The sequence below is a fragment of the Triturus cristatus genome, chromosome 3_2, assembly GCF_964204655.1.
Source record: "Triturus cristatus chromosome 3_2, aTriCri1.1, whole genome shotgun sequence".
Lineage (NCBI taxonomy): Eukaryota > Metazoa > Chordata > Amphibia > Caudata > Salamandridae > Triturus > Triturus cristatus.
Genome location: NC_140584.1, coordinates 1,007,002,383 through 1,007,024,308, shown reverse-complemented (window position 1 = coordinate 1,007,024,308; position 21,926 = coordinate 1,007,002,383). Strand labels below are relative to the sequence as shown.

General features: G+C 47.8%; 1 protein-coding gene across 1 annotated transcript in view; it reads right to left on the bottom strand.

The window, feature by feature from the left end:
* The window catches only part of LIG3 (DNA ligase 3), a 245,137-nt gene that overhangs the window by 128,702 nt on the left and 94,509 nt on the right, over positions 1-21,926 (bottom strand). Inside the window, exon 12 of the mRNA XM_085649648.1 lies at positions 6,177-6,264. Coding sequence (XP_085505774.1) covers positions 6,177-6,264 — 88 coding nt within the window. The remainder of the gene's footprint in view (positions 1-6,176; positions 6,265-21,926) is intronic.

The window sequence follows — 21,926 nt, the reverse complement described above, 5'->3', positions numbered from 1 at the left end:
GGAAAAGATATGCATAGTCACAGGTCTCCCGCTAAGGGAGGAACCGTTGCAGTGCCTATTGGCCTATGTACGTAGACCCAAAAAATTGAAACTGCCCTATAAATTACTTCAATTGATGATGGTCCTGGGCGGACGTAAGGTGGCCATAACGTGGATGGCAAACAGAAGCCCGGAAATAGCGATGTGGCTCAGAGATACCAGAAAATGAGCGTTAGCGGAGGAAACGCACATGAAATTAACACGAAAGGACGAAGGGCTACAGACAGACCTCACGGACTAGAGAGATCTGTGCAGTATTGGGCTATCAGTGGGAGAGGGAGGGATCAAACAAAGTGCATCTGAGAGCAGAGAGAGTGGCACAGGGGAAAGCCAGGGGAGGGAGGGTGTGTGAGAATAGAGGACATGAGTGCCGGCCCCCCCAGGCAAACTACCCTAAAATGGTTGTGCTGCATGTTATTGAAATATACACCAGCAATTATGTGGATTCCGAAAGACTGCATGTTGATATTAGAGTTGAATGCCCGTGATTGAGATACTTCCATGACATTGTATGCTGGAGACCAGAAGAAAGAGGCCATAAAGACCCTCCAAGGGAAAGAGGGTAAACTTAAAAATAATCAAAAGTCTTCTACAGGCCACCAAAAACCTGCTCAGGAGGGTGGGCCCAGAGTCTCTAAACAGTCCAAGGGTGGATCCAGGGTAAGAACTAGGATCCAAACAGGCTTTGTGCCATGGTTGTAAAGCACTAGGACACCGAACTGGAGACCTTAGCAGAAAGAAAAATGCCTCTATCCAACCTGCAGTACCAGCCTTTGTTAACATTCAGATGTGATCCCAGGGGTGGCCTGATCATGTCAGTAACCCCACTGAGGAAACATTAGTATTTGAGGGAGAGGTAGACTTAGCCTGTGCTGCCTGGCCAGATAATGTGAAAAAATACAGGCAGTTTCCCAATGAGAAAGTGCCTCTTTTGCACTGTTAGCCCCCCACGTTTTACCTGGTTTTGATGTGGTTTCCAGCATAGTGCACAGGGTCCCTGCCAACCGGTTCCCCTGTGCCAGTGCTCCTTCCCTAAAACAAAACCCCAATTGGTAATTCTACCCCTGTAAGTCCCTAATAAATGATACCCTGGGTACCTAGGGTCTGGGAGCTGAAGAGGGTCCCTTCGGATCCCCCTCACTGGCACCATGTCACTGCCCTTGCAGCCTGCATGCCCCTCTGAGGGAAAAAACTGCTAAGTCAACATGGCCCCCTACCTGCGTTCCATGCCAGCTAGCACTGTCTGGTAGCATAGGTAAATCATCCCTCTAGCAGGACTCACTGCCCTAAGGCAGGGTGCACTATACTACAGGTGAGGGCATATCTGCATTAGAAGATACGCCCCAACAATATTGGACACCATATCCTAATAATGTAAGTGTCAGTGAAGAACAGAGAGAGTACATGGGCTGGGAATTCAACAACTCAAGTTCCATAGGCCCATGATGGCTCCACTGAATATAGTAGTGTTTGGTACCAAACTACTCCTTTCAATAAATCCACACTGATGTCAGTGGGGGATTTATTGTACCATATACCCAGAGGGGACCTCGGAAGTGCCCCCTGAATCCCTTCAACCCTGGTGAGGTCTCTGACCAGCGGTAGGTGGTCAGCCACCAACAGACATGTTTCAGGACCCCTGGGTAGAGAGCCTCTGCTCTCTGGGACAGAAAGCAATGCACATCCTGGGCAGAGGTGTTATGCCTCCTCCCCCAGGATGGGCCTGTACTCGAAGAGGGTAGCTTCAATGGCCTGCTGCCTTTGTAATGTAACACCCAGCCTCTGCTGCTAGCAGCAGATGGCAGCCTCTGGTTGACACCCCCACTTAGGTCAGGAAAACCGGCGGGAACATTAAAAAAGATAGGAGGTGTACCCACCTCTGCAAACCCCAGCCCTAAGGTGGGGAAACGAGGTGAAGCACAACTTTCAGTCTCTGCCATCTTGAAGAAAGGGGACCCCTCCAATCAGGTCTAAGTCTATGCCTCCTCCCACAGGAGGACGGCATAATAGAGGGTGTAGTCACCCCAGGTAAGGTGCCTATTGGCCCTACCTGCGACTTCCCTATAAGGCCTCCTAAATTTCGTATTTAGGTGGTGCCCTCAGTTCTGTGACAACCTAAGAAGAAAGAAGATATCCTGCAGCAGAAGCCAGAAGACGACAACTGCCTTGGCCCCAGCCCAACTGGCCGGTCTCCTGATTCGACGACCCTGCGACCTTTCTTGCAGCCAGCGACCTCTGAAACCCACGGAGGACTGCTGTCGTCGAAAAAACTCCAATCTCCCGTGGACAGCGGACCTGTCCTCAAGAAACCTACTCCAAAGACTCCATATCCAGATGGATACGCATTGCCTGCCCAGTCTGCACCAGACGCCCATTGCCTGAATGGCTCACCTGTGCAGTGAAGTCTCCCCGGCTATCCAGACCTAATGTCCAGCGTTGGCTGACCTCTCCTGCCCTCATTGACGGCGCCTGAAGTGTGAATCCAGAGGCTTTCCTCGACTGGCTCCGGGAAGAAGAGTCCGATGTCAAAAGGTGTTCCTGCAGCCGAAGCCCCTGGGCCTTTATGAGCTGAACCAACAGTATCCCTATGACCCCCTCCATCCCAACTCGCCTCTTCTGTCGTTGGCTTTCTTTTTGCAACCTCCAGTGCCATGCCCGTAACCTCTATGTCGTCAGGAGAATAGTCATTGAAAAATATTGGGTGCCAGACATTGAATTTGCACCCTGCACCCGGCCGCTCCTTTGCCGCTGGTGGTGTATGTTTGGTGCTGCTTTGTGAGCCCCACTGTGCTTGTGCAAACCCCCAAAGCTTGGCCCCTGCAACCGATTTACTTACCTGCAAGCAGTGTACCTCCAGGCACCCCATGTCTCCATTGGAAATAACTGGGTCAAACTCCCGTTTTGACTTTTGCACCCGGCCGCCCATGTGCCGCTGGTGGTGCAGATTTGGTACTTACCTGACCCCTGCTGACATTTGGCTCAGAAGACGGAGATTGTAAGTATTTACCTGTTTAACCGCAATATTGTATTCCCCGTAGGATAACATTGGACTGTGTGAAAAAAATTTGATTTGGGGTTTTTAATTTAAAACGTACTTACCAGATTACGAAGCCCTTGATCTTAAAATAAAGTAAAAACAATGTCTAATTTTATAAAATTGGTCTGCATCTCCTTCTTGAGTCGTTTGTCCGTTATTGATATCTGTTGTGCAATAAATGTCCTAAGCTGCTCTGTTACGCCGAAGGCTGTTCGCCCACACTAGCATTAATAGAGCACTTTGTGTTTTACATTGAGCCCTGTACACTTTTGGGGAACCCCTGGACACTGTGCACAGTATTAAAACCTAGTGATAATATCATATACAGAGCCAGCTACTTACAGTATATCACATAAAGAGACAGCTTCCTACAGTAGCTGTGATACCTCACCATGTAAAAATGCCACAATATTTATCAACTCCAGTTAGGTTTCTTCAATTAAACCCATAGCTCAGTCCTTGGCAGCTGTGGCACAAACCAGTCACCCTTAATCAAATGAACAAGTGTGTAGTGTAGGAAGCTGGCTCGTTACAGAGTATATAAAAAAATGTATACTTTGCAAAGAGTCCAGGTATTCTCTTATAAGGTGTAAGGGGCTTGTTCTAGCAATCTTAGGGGGTAGTGTGGTGGAGCAGCCTTAGGCTTATCGGAGAGGAGTGTTAGACATGTGCAATTCACACACAGTCAATAAATGGTACACACGACTAAATAAGGAGATTCAAACCCGTATCTTTATATAACATTTGGCGTCAAGGTCATCAAAATCACGTAAATACATTTTGAGTTTGAAATATTTATAGTTTTCAAAAAGCGACACTTATAGCAATTTCTGAAGCGGTAGTGTTATCCTATTTATGAAAAGCATATACTGCATACAGGTACTTTACAACAACTTACAGGACCAATCTTCGGGACTTAAGGCGAGTATAGGACAAGGTCCTAGGCAGCACCAACAGGTCACCTCGGGCAGTTTAGGGGCAGCCGGGTGCAGATGTACAATACAGTGTTGGGTGCCCAGTGTAAGTCAATGGGGATCGTTCTGGTTACAAAGTCACTGTAGTCAGGGACTGGAAGGCCAGTCAGGCTGAACCACCAACTGGGCTCAGGTCTCACGATCCTCTGGGATGTGGGGACACCTTTGGTCCTATTCTCCACGGGCTGGGGCGGCCAAGTGCAGAGGCGTTTTGAGGCATCGGGTTTGTGTCACCGGAGACACTCACAGAAGAGGGAGCCTGCACAAAAATGCTGCAGGGGCATCTGGAAGTCCACAGTAGGCAAACCCAAGGTGGGCTCGTCTGAAAAGTCTGGGGACCACACTAGGGATATTGGCTCACTTCGACTTGGGCTAGGCAGCCCTGGTGCTGTGAGGCTTTCCAGTGTCAGGTTTTGGTAGTCCGGAGTCCTCACAAGTCTCTTGGGTGCCTGCAGGGTGCAAGGTGCAAGGAAGCAGCTCCGCTATTCCACAGGAGTTCCTGGGTCTTTGGAGAAAGGCTGTCACTCCTCCCATGCTTTTGGAGGTACAGCATCTTCAGAACGAGTCAGCTTTGGGCACTGGGTGAGAACAGAAGGTAGGCAGGGTTGACATCAAGTCAGTAGCTGCTCCTTTTTTCTAGCTTTTGCAGCTCTTCAGTGTCCACCTTCTTTCCTGGTGCCAAGGGCTCTCCTAAATACTAGATTAAGGGGCATCAGGGGAGTGTAGGATAGTAGCCAATGGGGTATCTCTAAGGTGCATGTATTAATAAATCCATCACTGGAACCAGTGTGGGATTATTAGTAAAAGATGTTTGTTATCAAACATCTTTAGTTTCAGTGAAGCCATCATGTAGCCGTGGAACTTGATTTTGACCAGTACCAATCACATTCCCTTGTCACTTGTATCAGCAGTAATTGGACTAGCCAGCACAGGGTCATGTCTGCTCATGCAAATATGTCCAAAAATGGAGCATAGTGCACCCTGCTTTAGGGCTGTAAGGCCTGCTGTAGGGGTGAACTGCATGCAGTGTCTGGAGGCATGGAACACAGGGCTGTGTGCAGTCTCGTGGATCTAATTTTGTCTGCACCAATACACGCAGCCTGCAGTGGCAGTTTGCATGATTTTTGTAAGAGGTCCCGTAGGGTAGCACAATACATGCTTTAGCCTCCTTGCCCTAGGTACCAGCGGTACCATTTACTAGGGACTTACAGTGAGTGCTAAAGTTATTGCCAGTGGGGGAAACCAACTGTACAGTTTAGGGAAAGAGATCTGGCACTGGGGACCTGGGTAGCAGCAGGAATCCAGTGCACTTCCTGTCAATATTGTATTAAATACCAGGCAAATAGTGAGGGTGACCATGTCAAAAAAGGGCACTTTCCTACACATGGGACCTGAACCCTGAAGACCTTAGGAGGTGACATTTAACGTAATCTACTGTGGAAGTGCTGTCAAAGAGTTTGAGGAATTCGGCAAGCATCAAAGAAGAGCTCCAGATCTACATTGGTATGGCAAGTAAAAATAGGAAGTAAAGCAAGCACTCCAGGAAGGGGCATATGTAGGTTGGTGTTGTCACTTCCTGGTTGGGTTCCATCTGAAGGTGCTGAGCAGCTATTGCTTAATCTAAAGTTTCTCGATCCAGTCTGCCACTAAGTGAAATTCATATGGTATCCCCGGGAGTATGCATCAAAAATAAGTAAATTGACAAATGAGGTGAGACATTTGCAGTGATCCTGTTTTGATACAAAGTCCCCAATTACAAGAACAACAGTTTTGATGTGGTGATACAAGAGGGCCAAAATCCCTGAATCCGTCAGGTATCCCCACATCAGAAACTGGTCACAACTTTTCTTCCCAGAATGGCGATTAACTGCATGGACCCAGAAATACTGGGACCTTTTAGTGGCAGTTTTCACCCATTTACGGGTAGAAAAAAGCAGATATGCTCTGTCTGTTCTGACTAGATGGAGAACATCGGTGTAAGGGCCTCAGGGTGTCTCCCAACAGGACAATTAACAGAACTGGAATTTACGGGCCAAATAATTTTGGGCCTGGAGACGCTGGAGATAGTACAATTCCACTTAAATTACGAAAATATATAAGAAAAATAACTAAGCGGCTGTACTTACAGTGACATGTTTCATCTCAGAGAAGAGTATACGGTTGGGAATTTCTACCATGTTATCGTGTAGGAACTTTCGACGTTCATGTAAAGGTCTTGGGGAAAAAATGGAAATGTTACCCATCAGGCAATAGAAATTATCCACTTGCAATACATATGCAGTTTAAATTACTTTCATTGTTTTAATATTCAACAAAATACATGCGATGAAAAGAGCATAACATTTTTAAAATTGAAAAAGCTGCCAAAAGGAAAGGCAGTATCATGGCTTACAATCAGGGCAGGAGTGCCCAAACTGCATAACAATCTGCTTTCCACTGCTAACAGGACTTTTCCTAGGCTGCCCACATGATGCTCTACCTAAACAGGCAGCTGGCACTGGGCCATTGTAGATGGTTATGTGGACGGCTCAGGGTCAGGAGAGAGCAGGTACAGATCAGCTCCAGAGCTTGTGGGTTCCTGGGCATGTTATTCTGTGATTCACCGCCTCACTTTTAGGATGAAGGCTGTTAGAGTACTGTGGAAAAGTCACTCAGCGAAGGCAGGAGGGTCTAGGGAATACGGCAGGTTGGGCTCGGAGACCAGGTGGAATAGCCACATCCAGGGAAACCTTACACATGTCCATGGGCACTCTAAGGAGCGTGACAAGCATAAGAGAAGGATTAGGCTACTTACCCTGTAAACATCAGTTTGCGGCATGTAGTGCTGTAAATTCACATGCTCTGAATGCTCCTGCCACCTAGTGTTGGGTTCGGAAGTGTGCAACTTGTTTTTCTTCAAAAAAAAGTCTTTCGAGTCACGAGGTTGAGTAACTCCTCCTTTCGGTGAGAAACAAGTGAAAGAAGAGTGTCAGTATAAAGATGTCCATGCTAAGAGAATTGTGTAAAAGGTAACTGCAATTACCAAAAGCGTCCGGGGAGGAGGGAGGGCGCATGTGAATCTACAGCACCACATGCCACAATAAGATGCTTACAGGGTAAATAAAATAATCCCTTCGATGTCATGTGTGGCTGTACATACACATGCTCTGCATAGACTGTAAAGCAGTCCCTCCTAAGAAATGGTGGCTACCGAGTTAGAGTTGCAGGTAGTTTTAAAAAGTGTACGTAACACTGCCTGACCTATATTGGCTTGTTTACGTGCTAACACGTCTACAGAGTAGTGTTTTGTAAATAAGTGTAGTGTAGACCATGTAGCTGCTTGATAAATTTCGGCTATGGGGATAATTCCTGAAAAAAGCCATTGCTGCTCTCTTTTTAAGAGTAGTGTGCCCTGGGAGGTACAAGTAAAGGCCTTTTGGCTTTACTTGAGCAATTTTTAATACATTTTACTATCTATCTAGCTATGCTGGATTTGGATACAGGGTTACCTTTATGCGATTGTGAAAAAGCTACAAACAGTTGCTGTGTTTTTTAAAAGTTTTAGTTCTATCTATGAAGAAGATGAGTGCTCTTTTTACATCTAAGGTGTAAAGAGCTCTTTCTGCTACTGAATCAGGGTTAGGGGAAAAAAACAGTCAGTTAAATGGATTGATAGAGATGGAATTAAGAAACTACCTTTAGTATGAATTTTGGATTAATCTGTAGTACTCATTCTTCTTTATGTATTTGAAAGAATGGTTCCTCTAAGGTTAATACCTGGAGCTCACTAATACGCCTGAGTGATGTTATGGCAACTAGAAATGCCACTTTCCATAACAGAAATTGAAGTGGGCATGAATGTAAAGGCTCAAAACGAGGACCCATGAGCCTACTAAGCACAATGTTTAGGTTTCAGGAGGGTGCTATAGGCACACTTGGTAAAATTACTCATTTGAGTGCTTCCATCAATGTTTTAATTACAGGAATTCTGAAAACTTAGAAGTGCTGTCTATTTTGGAGAACGGCAGCCATTGCAGCAAGATGTAATCTAATGGAAGTGTATGACAAATTAGACTTTTGTAAATGAAGTAAGTAGAAAATAATGTCCTGCATAGTAGCTTTGATTGGGCTAATGTGTTTAGGTTAACAATAGCAATCAAAACATTCACATTTTGCAACTTATCAGGCTGTAGTTGTGGGTCGGCGTGTCTGTTATAGGAATTTTTTATGCATTGTGAAAAAGCTACAAACAGTTGCTGTGTTTTTTTAAAGTTTTAGTTCTATCTATGAAGAAGATGAGTGCTCTTTTTACATCTAAGGTGTAAAGAGCTCTTTCTGCTACTGAATCAGGGTTAGGGGAAAAAAACAGTCAGTTAAATGGATTGATAGAGATGGAATTAAGAAACTACCTTTAGTATGAATTTTGGATTAATCTGTAGTACTCATTTTTCTTTATGTATTTGAAAGAATGGTTTCTCTAAGGTTAATACCTGGAGCTCACTAATAAGCCTGAGTGAACTAAATAACTGAACTCATAAGACATCAGGAGCCAAATTGCTAGGTTGAGCATCTTGGGGTCAGGCCCGATTTGTTCATGATTGAGTGAGAAAGTCCAGCCTGTTGGAGAACGTCTGGTGTGTGACTACTGAGAGATCCAGGAGTGTTGTGAACCAGGGCTGACATGCCCAGGTGACAGCTACAAGTATCATGGTGAGAGATGTTTGACTGAGTCTCCAAACTAAAAAATGGAATGAGACGGAGAGATGAAAAAGCGTAGGCAAAGATCCCTGACTAAGTCATTCATAGTCCGTAGCCATTCGATAGTGGGTGTGGGAACCTGGATGTGAATGACGGGGGATTTTGTATATTCTATTGTGACGAACAGGTACATGTGAGGAGCCCCCAACTTTTGAAAGCAGGGACAGAGGACTTGTGGGTTGAGTTCCCATTCATGAGTCTGTTGGTGCATCTTGTTGAGCAGGTCCACAAGATCATTGTCCGTACCCCGCAGATATTCTGCCAACAAATGAATGTGATGGTGAAGAGCCCAGTTCCATAAGGTCTGAGAGAGGTGTAACAACTGGGAAGACTGTGTCCCCCCCCCCCCCTGTTTTGGTAGATAGTATATGGCTGTCATATTGCCCGTCCAGGCTAGGGCAACTTTGTAAGATAGATGGTGTAGGAAGCTGGCTCTGTATATACTATACCAAAGTAAGGTATAGTGTGCACAGAGTCCAGTGGATCCCCAAAGGCTTACAGAGGTAAAAGTAGATAATACCTTCATCTCTATTTGTGGTAGTGTGGGCGAGCAATAAGGCTTTATCAGAGTGGTAATGTTAAGTATTTGTTGTACTCAGACCAAGTGTTTGTATTAAAAATATTCATTGGTTGAATTGTATTTGTAGAACCAAGCAGGACTTGGTACAGGTAAATAGAATTGTACTTTTCCAGGCAGCTTGATCAACAAGCAAGCTGGATGAGAATGGATTTTGTCACAGGTTTGTGCAAAGATTCAATCAAAGTTGAAATAACTTTTTGATAACTTTTGAGATTACTTTTTCTACTCAGTGTGATTTGCCTAGATATCACCCTGAGACATTTCCTAGATAAAAGGTGAGTAAAACAGTTTTTGTCAAAACACAGTTTCTTAGGTTTCCATACAAACCACCCTCAACACTGACGTTTCTCAGAGGAAAACAGTCAATGCAATCCAATGGAAAAAAATGAGGTTATCGGTTTGCAGGTAAGTAAACTGTCTTGGGGGTTGAGTTTCTGGGGTTAGAATAAGGGTTGCCCCAGGGTCAAGAAGGCACTCAAAAAGCACCCTCAGCAGCACTAGGACGGCCGGGTGCAGAGTGCTGAGGCCCAATGTTAGCCTATGCGGCTTCGGGCCGTTGGTTGGTTGCTGCTCACGAGCAGGCCACAAGGTTGAGGGAGAAAAGTTCCTAGGGTTAAGCTTAGGGCAAAGCGGAGTCCAAATTAGCACACAAGGTGTCCCACAGCAGCACAGGGGCGGCCGGGTGCAGAGTGCTGATTTGGCTCCCCTGCCACAGATGGCTCTTCTTGACCTGGGGGGATGTATGAACACCTCCACACAGGAAAGGATTTGTTTCTGCGCTAAGGGAGCAAAGGCTCCCACCCCAGGGGTCCAGAAACATGTCTCGTGGTGGCAGGCTGGAATTTACCAGTCAGGCAACCCACCAGAGGCTAGTTGTTTTTCAGGGGGCATCTCTAAGATGCACTCTGAGTGCATGGTATAATAAAACCCACACTGGCATTGGTGTGGGCTTATTATGCTGAGAAGTTTGCCACCAAACTTCCCAGAATTCGGTAAAGCCATTATGGTGCTATGCAGTTTGTAGTGACAAACTCCCAGACCATATACTCTATATGGCTTTACTGCACTTGCAATGTCTAAGAATCGACTTAGACAATGTAGGGGTACAGTGCCATGCAACTGTACCCTCACCAGTGATATAGTGCATCCAGCTAGAGGGGTGTCATACTTATACCATTGGCAGTGAGTTGCAGGCATGGCACACAGGTATGTGTGCCTAGTTGACTCCTCACTTTTCTCTGCACTAAAACACACAGCCTGCAATGGGAGTATGGTGGCGTGGAGGGGGAAGGAGAGAGGGGGGAGGGAAGGAGGGAGGGAGGGAGGGAGAGGGAGAGGGAGAGGGAGAGAAAAAAGAGAGGTACAGTACCTCTAAGGGTTGCACAGTATGTGCTGCAGCCCTTAGAGGCTTTCCCTGGTCACAGTGCCCTTGGTACTCATGGTACCTTTTACAAGGGACTTGCATGTGGTCAGAGAGGTGGCAATTGGGGGTACAAATGTACAGTTTTGGGAAAGAACACAGGCCCTGGGAACCTGACTGTCAGGGACCCAGGGCACATCAAGTCAAAGTGCATCAGAATTCTGGCAAAAAGTGGAGGCGTTACTGCAACAGAAACCCACTTTCCTACAGATGGGGAAGGAATGCTTTCAGGGCAAGGAATCCTGCCTGAAGTTCCAAGTAGTTGATGTGTAGGGATTGATGTTTGGCATCCCATAGACCTTGCATTGTGTTTGTTTTTTCGATGTACACCCGAACCCATCTCTGTAGCATCTGTAGTTGGAGTGATTGGCGGTACAGGGTCCAGAAAAGTCCGCCTCTTAAACAAATTGTTGGGGTTCCACCATTGCAGAGAACAGTGAGTCTGGCAGTCTATCAAGACTAGATCCTCGAGGTGACCCTGTGACTGAGACCACTGACGAGAAAGAGATTGCTGTAGTGGGTACATGTTTATTCTTGCGTTGGGAACTATGGCGCTGCAAGATGCCATCATATCTAGTAGACGCATAACAGTCTGAACTGCGAGTGTACTATTTATCTGAAATTGAGGTAAAAGTGCTGAAAGGTTTGTATCAGAGTGGGATTGGGGTAAACTAGTCCCAACTGTGTGTTGAGGATTGCTCCTAAGTATGGTTGAAGAGGTAGAAGGTGAGACTTGGGGGACATTGATGGAGAACCCTAATTTGTGTAGCAGGTCTATTGTCATTTGTATGTGTTGCAGGAGGGCTTTGGCTTTGATTAGTCAATCGTCCAAGTTCGGGAATACATTAATGTTTTGTCGGCGTAGGTGTGCTGCTACTACTTCTAGGCATTTTGTAAGGACCCTCAGTGAGGTATTGACAGCGAAGGGTAGAACCTTTAATTTGTAGTGTTTTCCTACTATACCATATCTGAGGTATTTGCGACGAGCAGGATAAATGGGTATATGGAATAGGCATTCTTTAGGTCCAAAGTGGCAATTAAGTCAACTGTCTGTAGAGGTAGAATGATATCTAGTAGTGACCATGTGAAAATGTTCTGATGGGATGTAGTAGTTGACAGTTCTAAGATCTAGAATTGGTCTCAGTGACCAGTCCTTCTTTGGTATTAGAAAGTACAGGGAATACTACCCTGTGCCGTGTTGATGAAGGGGAACTGGTTCTATAGCCCCTTCGAGAAATAGGGCTTGGGCCTCTTGTTTTAGAAAAGTTAAGTGATCTTGTGATAGTTTGTTACTGCGAGGTGGTGTGGTGTGGTAATGAGCTCCAGACAGTAACCATGTTGGATGGGTAAATGACTAGCACCCATTGGTTTGTTTTGATAGTTTCCCAGACCAGGTGAAAGGACTGTAGTCTTCCCAACAGGTGTTATGTGATCGGGGGGAAGGATAGGGCAGTCACCGTTTTGGAGGCAGAGGCTGCACCCCATGTTGAAGCAGCCCTACCTCTTCCTCTATTGTTATTGCCTCTGAAGCAGCCTGTGTAAAAACCTTTTGTGTAGGTGTATTGCCCCTACGTTTGCTGGGAAGTGGAGGTATCTGTGGCAAAGTATTTGAATACACCTTTGTGGCCTGAGCGGCAAAAGGAATCGCGAGGTGTAGGTAGGAGTTTGAAGTGCTCCCATTGCGGTGTCCGTGTCCTTTTTCATTTTGTCTAAAGTGGAATCCGCTTTAGGGTCAAATAAATACTCCTTAGCAAAAGGCATGTTCCAAACTGCCAGTTGAACCTCTGGTTTAAAGCCGGAGCACTTGGGCCAGGCAATCCTTCTAAGCAATATACTGGTGTTGATGCCCCTAGCGGCCGTGTCTGCTGCATCTAAGGCATATTTGATTGAATTATTGCTGATGGCCTGACCTTCGGGAACGACTTGTTATCCACTTTTTGTGCTCCTCTGGGAGATACTGAAGCAGTTCTTCAATTTCGTCCCAGTGGGCCCTATCTTAAAGTCTAAATAGGGCTTGGAAGTTAGCAATACTCCAATGATTGGTTGCTTGGGCTGCAACCGGTTTCCAAGCAGCATCACTGGGTTTGCTCTCCTTCTCTCTCAGGAGGTGGGATATCCCCACTCACTTGACTATTTGCCCGTTTACGACCTGCAAAATGGAGGATGGTGGGACCTGGCTACATATACAAAAGTGGGTCAGAGGAAGCTGCTTTATAATTTTTATCAACCCGAGGGGTTACAGCTCAGGTGCATGCAGGTTCTTTAAATAGGTCATGCGCGTGACGTAACATGCCTGGAAGCATGGGCAGAAACTGTGTCCCCTCATGGGTGGATGACAACGTGTCAAATAGGAAGTCCTGTTCAAGAGATTGCATATAAAGCTGGACTCCATGATAGATAGCTGTCCTGGCAATTACTAGTTGGTATGTCATATGAAGCTGGACTCCATGATAGATAGCTGTCCTGGCAATTACTTGTTGGTATGCACCAGCATCTTCAGGTGATAAAGGGCGAGCTGGTTAAAGCTCTGTGTCATTGGGAGTTATGGGGTCTCTGTCATACACATCCCAAGGATCTGGTTCCCTTAATGGTTCTCCTAAAACCCCTATTGGTGAACCTGAAGGTGTGTGATCTAGTGTGTCAAGCTGTGGAGAACGAGGAGATAGTGGCAGTCGTGACTGTGGATGTGTGTGGTGACTGTGGATGAGGTGGTGGTGGAGGATGATGATGTGCTGGGCTTGTAGCCATGTCTTTTGTCTTCTTTTTGGGAGGTACAGGAATGTTTAAGTCCTCCTCAAATGTCAATTGCCTCTATGAAGGAGGTGAAGCTATGATTCGCCCTGTGCCCTCTTGAATATGGATCTTTCTTTGCTTAATGTCCATCTTCTCAAGAATTGGCTCAACCGAAGCCAAAGAAATGAAAGAATGTTTTGAGGGTTGCAATTCAATTGATAGGCTTTAGATGATTTCTTTTCTGGCATCAAAAGAGATAGAGCTGTGTGCCACGTCAGATCCAAAGGCTTGGCGGAGACCAAAGAATGCGCTTGATCCAAAGAGGTCGATGCCGAAGCAGAAAGCTTAGGTTTAACCACATTTTTCAGTAACGGCCCTAAAGTCAGGGCATTCAAAGTCTCATTTCAGATTTGACCATGGCTGCAGGCAGTGGCGGTCTGGCAACCTCTAGCAGTGGAAGGGTCGAGTGTTTGGGACTCCTTCGGTGGAGCAGGGTTTTGGCCAACGGTACTCCGGTGCTGCCAGAGGCAGGGTGTATTAAAGTTCCTCCTCCACATCAGAGCCAGAGAGCTCCTCGACACAGAATGATACATTTTCACCCTCACTTTACGGCGCCTCTTGGGCATGCTCCTCCCCAGAGAGGTTGTGAGTATTATCCTCATTGTGCAAAGACATTTCAAGTTGACGCACCCTTCGATCATGAAGTGTATTTTTGGATCAGAAGGATTTTCAGGCATCACAGTTGGTGACAGGCAGAGGTTACACACCTGTCGTACGTCAGTGTGTGGATATTTGGAGCAACACTGCGGGCAGAATCAAACAGTGGAGAAAAAACAATCTGACAAAGGAGTTAATGCTCATGAGCAATGTTCCATCAAATTTTTTTCCTCTGTGTGCGGCAGTGTAGGATCTCTGTGCGCTGCAGCCATGGCAGTGTGCGCCAGGAACCAGACCGCGCTTGTGCGCAGCGCCAAATATCACTCCAAACTTTTGCTTTAAAAAACTGAAAAGACGGTGCATTTCCACACATACATCCCACGTTAAGGGGCTTAAGGCTGATTTGCAATTTGGATACACACGCCATGACATGAATCGGTTACACAGGCAAGTACACTTCATGTTTAGAAAAGCACAAGACTCCAACGGCTGAGGGTCCATAGACTGCCTGAAGTACACGCAGTTCTTCAGCTGAAAATGCCATTCTAACGGAATGATCAGAATGAAATTGGGGGAGAAGAAATTAGATGGGCGATGGGGAGAGCCTGCAAGCTGACAGGGATAACTGACATACTTTAGTTAGACCCTTCCAGGACTTAGTGCAATCTCATAATATCCCACATACCCAACAGTGGATACATGCTCTACTGGTGCACCCAATAAGTGGAAAACTGGGTCCATGACCTATCTACATACCACAGTCCCAAATTCTTCAATATCTACTCACCTGGAAGGAATATGGTGGGACAGATTCTGGCTTATATGCAACTCTAATTGCTAAGATCTTCTTGCAAGCTACCTCAAATGCTCTTCATAATTGGAGGGAAGTGCAATTACAGACAATTTTTTGAGGGGGATTCAGAGGAGCCATTAGAAGAACATGATTGAGGGTGAAGGGAGGTCCGTCTGAAAGATAGTTATTTTGAGATACTACATCAATGGCAGTGGACCCCCAAAAGACTCGATGCCTCCTTCTAATCCAACCCTTTTTTCTCTCCTTTTCTCTTTCATGTGTCTTGCTTCTCCTTTTATCTCAGTCTCCTCCCATTGCTCCCCTCGTCCTCTTCTTTTTGCTTTTTTCTTCTTCTGTCCTCACCTCTCGTCTCCTTACTTGTTTTTTCTCTTTTCCTTCCTTTTCTCTAATTTTCCCTGATCCTTCAATCACATGTGATCTTTGTCTCTATCATCGCCTTGTCTCATCCCTTTCCCCTTATTCCATTTATCTCTCCCTCCATTTTGCCTTTCTAACTCTCCTGTCCATTAGCCTTTACCTCCTTTTCACCTCTCCTAGAGGCCCTGTCCTTCCCTATCACTCATTTCCTTTTTTTCCCCTACCTCTCTCTTTCCTCACTGTTGTTTTCTTTCTCGCTCCTGGACAGTTGCTACAACAAGATTAAACTGGTTTTAGTTAGCATTAGTTTGGACAAAGAAAAACAATCTTTTGGCCCAACATTACCCAGATGAGTGCCAATAATACTACAAAAACGAACCAAAAATTAAAACATTTGACAAAATAAAACTAATCAGTCAAAAACAGCACGTTTGGTGTTTTTCATTCATAAATGCCAACTTTAATATAAAGTGATGTGTTTAAAAAATGTGTTTTTACAATTAAAAACGGTGTTCCAAATCTTTCTGCACTGAGCAAAATACATTCTTGTTCATTAAAAAAACGATTTGTTGCTTTTCTAACCTTTTGTTAGTAAAGCGCAGTGCCTAATTTGTGCTGGTGGTTTCCGGTGCTGAGCACTGGCACGTATTTCTCAGGACCAGATCTATTGACTTATGTGCACCAATCTTTCCAGATACATTTTCTTCGCCTGCACAAGTTGCACAGAAAGTACGGCTGTGTGTTATATTAATTCTGCGCGTAGATGAGAGCTTCTGGCAATGAAGGCAATGAAGAGGGAGGGGGGTCACAGGTTGGGCGCATCTGCAGATGCTGAACAAGCAGATTTAAAAGCTTCACCATTAATTGTAGGCGGGGCTCAACAATAGACCTATAGAAACAATGACTCCTCCACTTACAGAAACATCCAATGCACTCTAGAAAACACGCACATTTACACCATACATGCATTCTTCCGTAAATACGACCCCTTAAATAAAAGTCCTCTGTCTAATGCCAGCAGGAGATGCAGTCCCTCAGTACATCACATAGGTAGTACAGGCCGCCGGGCAGATTTACAGACATGGAACTCAGACACGAGATTTGATGTGTTGAAAATGGTAGTGATCGTGTATAATATTTTATAGCAGCTAGACCTTATTTCATTAACTTTATAAATGTGCATATCGCTCTATATGAAACATCGACTTGGTAATAAGGGCTCAGAAATAGTGCCTCTTTATTTCACTGTAGCTCACGTGACTTCTAATTCAGTCATGTTCATGTCATTCACTGTGATCACGGGCCTGGCCGTACAATTAACCTCATGTAGCCCATTTCAGGATGAATTGACCCTCACAGACAACAACTTCTGAAGACACAGTCCACAATGTCTTTATCCTCACTCATACAGCTTTCTGCACAGGGACTGGAGCCTGGCTGTCTGTGCAGCCATGTACACAGGACAGCTGGAGAAGAGACAGTCTAACACAGCAGGATATCTGTGTACAGCTCTTCACCTGGGCACACGGGAGAGGTGCCCTGCAGTCTGTGTCGGGAAGCACAGGGTTCTACACTATGTAGTAAGCAGCTCCTACCCAGTCAGCCCTCCACAGAACAGGCGCTTCCCTGAGCTACAAAGCCTGGTCTATGCAGGCACACTACTCTAGCACAGCACAGAAGGGATGCCTGCGGTCTGTGCCCGGGAGCACAGGGTTCTACATTACAAAGCATGCACCCCCATACCTGAACAGTTCCCTATAGGAGTCACACTGAGGAATACACCCATGTCTATGCAGCCACATACACAGGAAAGAAGTGCTTCATTTGAGCCCGTGGTTGCAGGTGTTTTCCACCGGCATTCATTTTTTGGCACCGGGACTTAATTTTTTACATTTCATACTTTGACCAAGATCAGGAGATAGAAAGGCAGAATAGGGGAGGCGGCCGATTTCTGAGAACTTTTGGGCCCCGGCACTTATTTTACAAACTAAGCACTGGTAAAGCGCGGTGCGGGGAAGTCTGTGGGCTTTTGTTCAAGTATTCATGTTAATCACAGCCCCTTCACGAGCTGTGATTAACGCACAAGTTACTACTTGTGTAACAATATATCTGTAAGAGACATTAGTTAGTGATAGATTCCTTACCTTAGAATATCCCCAGGCGTCAGACTGGATCCGGAAAGTTTTGCTAGCAATACCCCTGCACGTCAGTAGGTGGCGTTGTGCGGCTCCGTGTCCATCGCTGGTGTCGTAAGCGGCGAGATGACATCACGGAGACTACTTAGGCGCCGTCCATGCACGCGGACGTCAGTTCTGTAAACGACTTTCCGCCGCAGGAACGCAGAGCCATGCAAGAAACTGACCACTGGTGCCAAGAAACTAGGGCCCTGAAAGGGATGACCTTAACCCTAGAAAACAGTTCGCAGAACGTGGCGGTAAGGAATCTATCACTAACTAATGTCCCTTACAGACATATCGTTACACAAGTAGTAACTTGAGCATCTGAAAGAGACATGTTAGTGATAGATTCCTTACCTTAAAATAGATACCCCAGCAATACCAACCCCGGTGGTGGGTCTGCGAATAGATTACACCAGAAAGTCACGGAGAACAGAACGGCCAAAGAAGCCGTCTCTCGGGACCTGACTGTCAAGGCAGTAATGCTTAGTTAACGTGTGCAGCGAAGCCCACGTAGCTGCCTGTCAAATGTCCTGCAAGGGGACGCCGCGTCCCAAGGCAGTAGTGCCTGCCGTCGCCCTGGTAGAATGGGCACGCAGCCCCACAGGAGGCTCCTTCTTAGCCAACGAGTAACAGGCCTTGATGCAGAGAACGACCCACCGAGAGATGGTCCACTTGTGCACAGCCTGACCTCTTTTGGCGCCCACGTAGCCAACAAAGAGCTGGTCATCCACTCGGAACTTTCGTGCGCGCTGCAGGTAGAACGAGAGCGCACGTTTTGGGTCCAAACGGTGGAGCCTCTCTTCCTCTTTCGAAGGATGCGGAGGCGGAAAGAAGGTGGGCAAAGTGATGGTCTGCCCGATGTGGAAGGGTGTGACAACCTTTGGCAAAAAAGAAAGACGGGTCCTTAAAACCACCCTGTCCGGATGAACAGAAAGGAAAGGAGGCTTGGAAGAAAGAGCCTGGAGCTCACTCACTCTTCTGCCAGCGGTGATAGCTACCAGGAAAGCAATCTTGAGAGTGAGAAGATGCAAAGGACAGGTATGAAGTGGCTCGAAGGGAGCGCACATCAGATATGTCAAGACAAGATTTAAGTCCCATTGAGGCATTATGAACGGCACGGGAGGAAACGTGTGCGTAATGCCTTTTACAAAACGGTTAACAATTGGGGACTTAAAAAGAGAAGGCTGATCTGGAAGCCGTAAAAAGGCAGAGATAGCGGAAAGATAACCTTTGATAGTCCCCAGAGCGGAGCACTGCCGAGCCAAAGAAAGAAGGAACAGGAGGACCTCGGAAAGAGGGGCAGAAAGGGGATCCACAGCCCTAGCTGTGCACCATGCCACAAACCTGTTCCACCTGCAGGCGTATACTGTTTTAGTGGAGGGACGTCTGGCTGCCAGAATGACATCACAGACTTCGGGAGGAAGATCGAAAGCAGTCAACTGTCGCAGCTCAATCTCCACGCATGGAGGTGGAGGCTGGACAGGTTCGGGTGGAGGACCGTCCCCTGTTGCTGCAACAGAAGATCCTCCTGAAGAGGCAGTCGGATCGGGGGATCGATCGCCATGCTGAGTAGCTCGGAAAACCAGTATCTTCGTGCCCAATCCGGAGCCACAAGGATGACTTGGGCCCGGTCGCGGCGAATCTTCTTCAGCACTCTGGGCAGAAGTGGTATAGGCGGAAAGGCGTACAACAGACCGCAACTCCACTCGTGTCGAAAAGCGTCTCCGAGCGAGTGCCGCCTTGGAAATTCCAACGTGCAGAACTGATGACATTGCGCATTCTCTTCGGTGGCGAATAGATCTAACCAAGGCTCTCCCCACTGCTGAAAGAGACCTTGCACCACGTCCGAGTTCAGACGCCATTCGTGAACCATCAAGCACCGGCCGCTGAGTTCGTCCGCCCTGGCGTTCAGAGAACCTGCCAGGTGTTGAACCACCAAGGTGACGCATTGATGTTCCAGCCATGTCCAGAGGCGCAGAGCCTCCTGACATAGGGTCCAGGACCCCACCACGCCCTGTTTGTTGCAATACCACATGGCGGTGGTGTTGTCCGTGAACACCTGCACCACTCTTCCCCGGACAGAGGGAAGGAATGCCTTCAGTGCAAGACGGATCGCCCGAAGCTCAAAAAGGTTGATATGGAGTCGGGACTCCGCCGGAGACCAGAGGAGTCGGGACTCCGCCGGAGACCAGAGGCCTCTGATCTCCGCCTCTCCCATGTGGCCACCCCATCCCAGGAGGGACGCGTCCGTCACCACGGAGTGCTCCGGTTGGGGAAGGAAGAGGGTTCTGCCATTGACCCAATCGCGATTGGTGAGCCACCACTGCAATTGTCGTGCATGATCGTACAGGTTGCCCTGATGCCGTGCCCACTGGAACTTCAGGTCCCACTGCAGAGCCCGCATATGCAATTTGGCATGTGGCACCAGCAGGATGCAGGATGCAGGAGGCCATTAGGCCCAGGAGCCGTAGGGTCATCCTGACTGAAACCCGGGATAGAGGCTGCAAGATCGGAATCATAGCCTGAATATCCCAGACTCACTGCTCGGGAGGATAAACCCGAAACAGCGTCAAATACAGAACCGCTCCGATGAAGGGGAGCTTCTGAGAGGGACTCCGGTGCGACTTTGGCACGTTGATGGAGAACCCCAGCAAATGCAGGAGGTCGGCCGTAGTCTGAAGGTGGTTGACGACTGCCTGGCGCGAGCCTGCCTTCAGCAACCAGTCGTCGAGGTAAGGGAAGACTGACACCCCTGACCTGCGCAGGTGAGCTGCGACCACCGCCATCACCTTTGTGAACACCCGAGGGGCGCTGGTAAGGCCGAAAGGGAGTACGGCAAAGTGAAAATGCTCCTGGCCTACCGTGAACCACAGGTAACGCCGGTGGGCCGGCAGGACGGGGATGTGAAAATATGCGTCCTGCAAGTCCAACGCTTCCATCCAGTCTCTAGGGTCGAGGGCAGCCAAGACCTGAGCTAGAGTCAGCATTTTGAACTTCTCCTTCTGGAGGAAGCAGTTGACGTTCCAGAGATCCAGGATGGGACGCAGATCTCCTTTGACTTTATTGGGGACCAGAAAGTAGTGGGAATAACAACCACTCCCTAGTTCTGACCCAGGAACACACTTGATGGACCCCTTGGCCCAAGAGGGTCGTAACTTCCTGCTGGAGAGTTCCCAAGTGTGCCCCGACATGCGGTGGTACTGAGGTGGCATGGCTGGAGGGGTGGACTGAAAGGGAAGGGAGTAACCCTTGCGGATGATCTGCAACACCCACTTGTCCGATGTGATAGCGTGCCAGTGGGGGAGGTGATGGCGGATCCTGCCACCCACTGGTGTTGGGTGTTCCACAAAGCTCAGATTAGGAAGGTTTGGAGGTAGAAGCAGCGGGGGTGGAGGTGGACTGACCCCCACGCTGATTCCCAGACCAGCCCCTGCGGAAGCCGTGGCCACGCTGAGGCTGGTTCTGCACAGGCTTGCTGAAGGAACGTGCCTGGGCGCCTCTGCCATAGCCACGAAAGGAACGAAAACCAGGAGTGGATGGGCTTTTCGTGGAAAGACCTAAGGACTTGGCCGTGGCCCGTGAGTCCTTAAAACGCTCCAGTGCACTGTCGGCCTTATCGCCAAACAGGCATCAAAGGGCATGTCTATGAGTGAGTTTTGGACATCTGGCGAGAACCCGGTAGATCTCAACCAGGCGTGGCGACAAAGCACCACAGTCATAGAAATCGCTCTACCCAGTGAGTCCGCGGTGTCCAAACCACACCAAATGGCGAACTAAGCCGCATCCTTACCGTCGGCAACAGCTTGGGACAGCACAGCCTGGGTCTCTTCAGGACACTGAGGCAACACCTGTGAACTCTATCCCACACCGCGTGGGAATTACGGCCCAATAGGCATGCAGTCTTCACCGACCTCAGCCCCAAGCTGACCGAAGAGAACAACCGCTTACCGAACTGCTCCAGCTTCTTAAGAGTCCTTATCCGGCAGAGCCATGTGAAAGGCACTCTGTGACATCGAGGCTTGGATGACCAGGCTCTCAGGAGTAGGATGAGTGGTCAGAAAAGTGGGGTCACCAGGCGCCGGGCGGTGATACCTGGTGACATTCTTATCCACAGGGGCCCCTGTGGCTGGCCACGACCAAGTGCCCAGCAAGACGTCAGTGAGGGCGTCTGGAGCACTTCAGTGAGGAGATTAGTTTTGAGGGCCACCGTAGGGAGATCAAGGTTGAGGACCTCCGCTGTCCGACGGAGCACCATCATGTAGGAGGCACCCTCCTCCATGGTAGGCGGGGGGAGAGGCAAATCCCGGGTCAGAGGGGACGTCGAGGTCGTCGGCATCCTCCAAGTCGCCGCCCAGTCCTTCTCGTAGTGACACTGACGGGCAAGAGGGTCCTCGGACC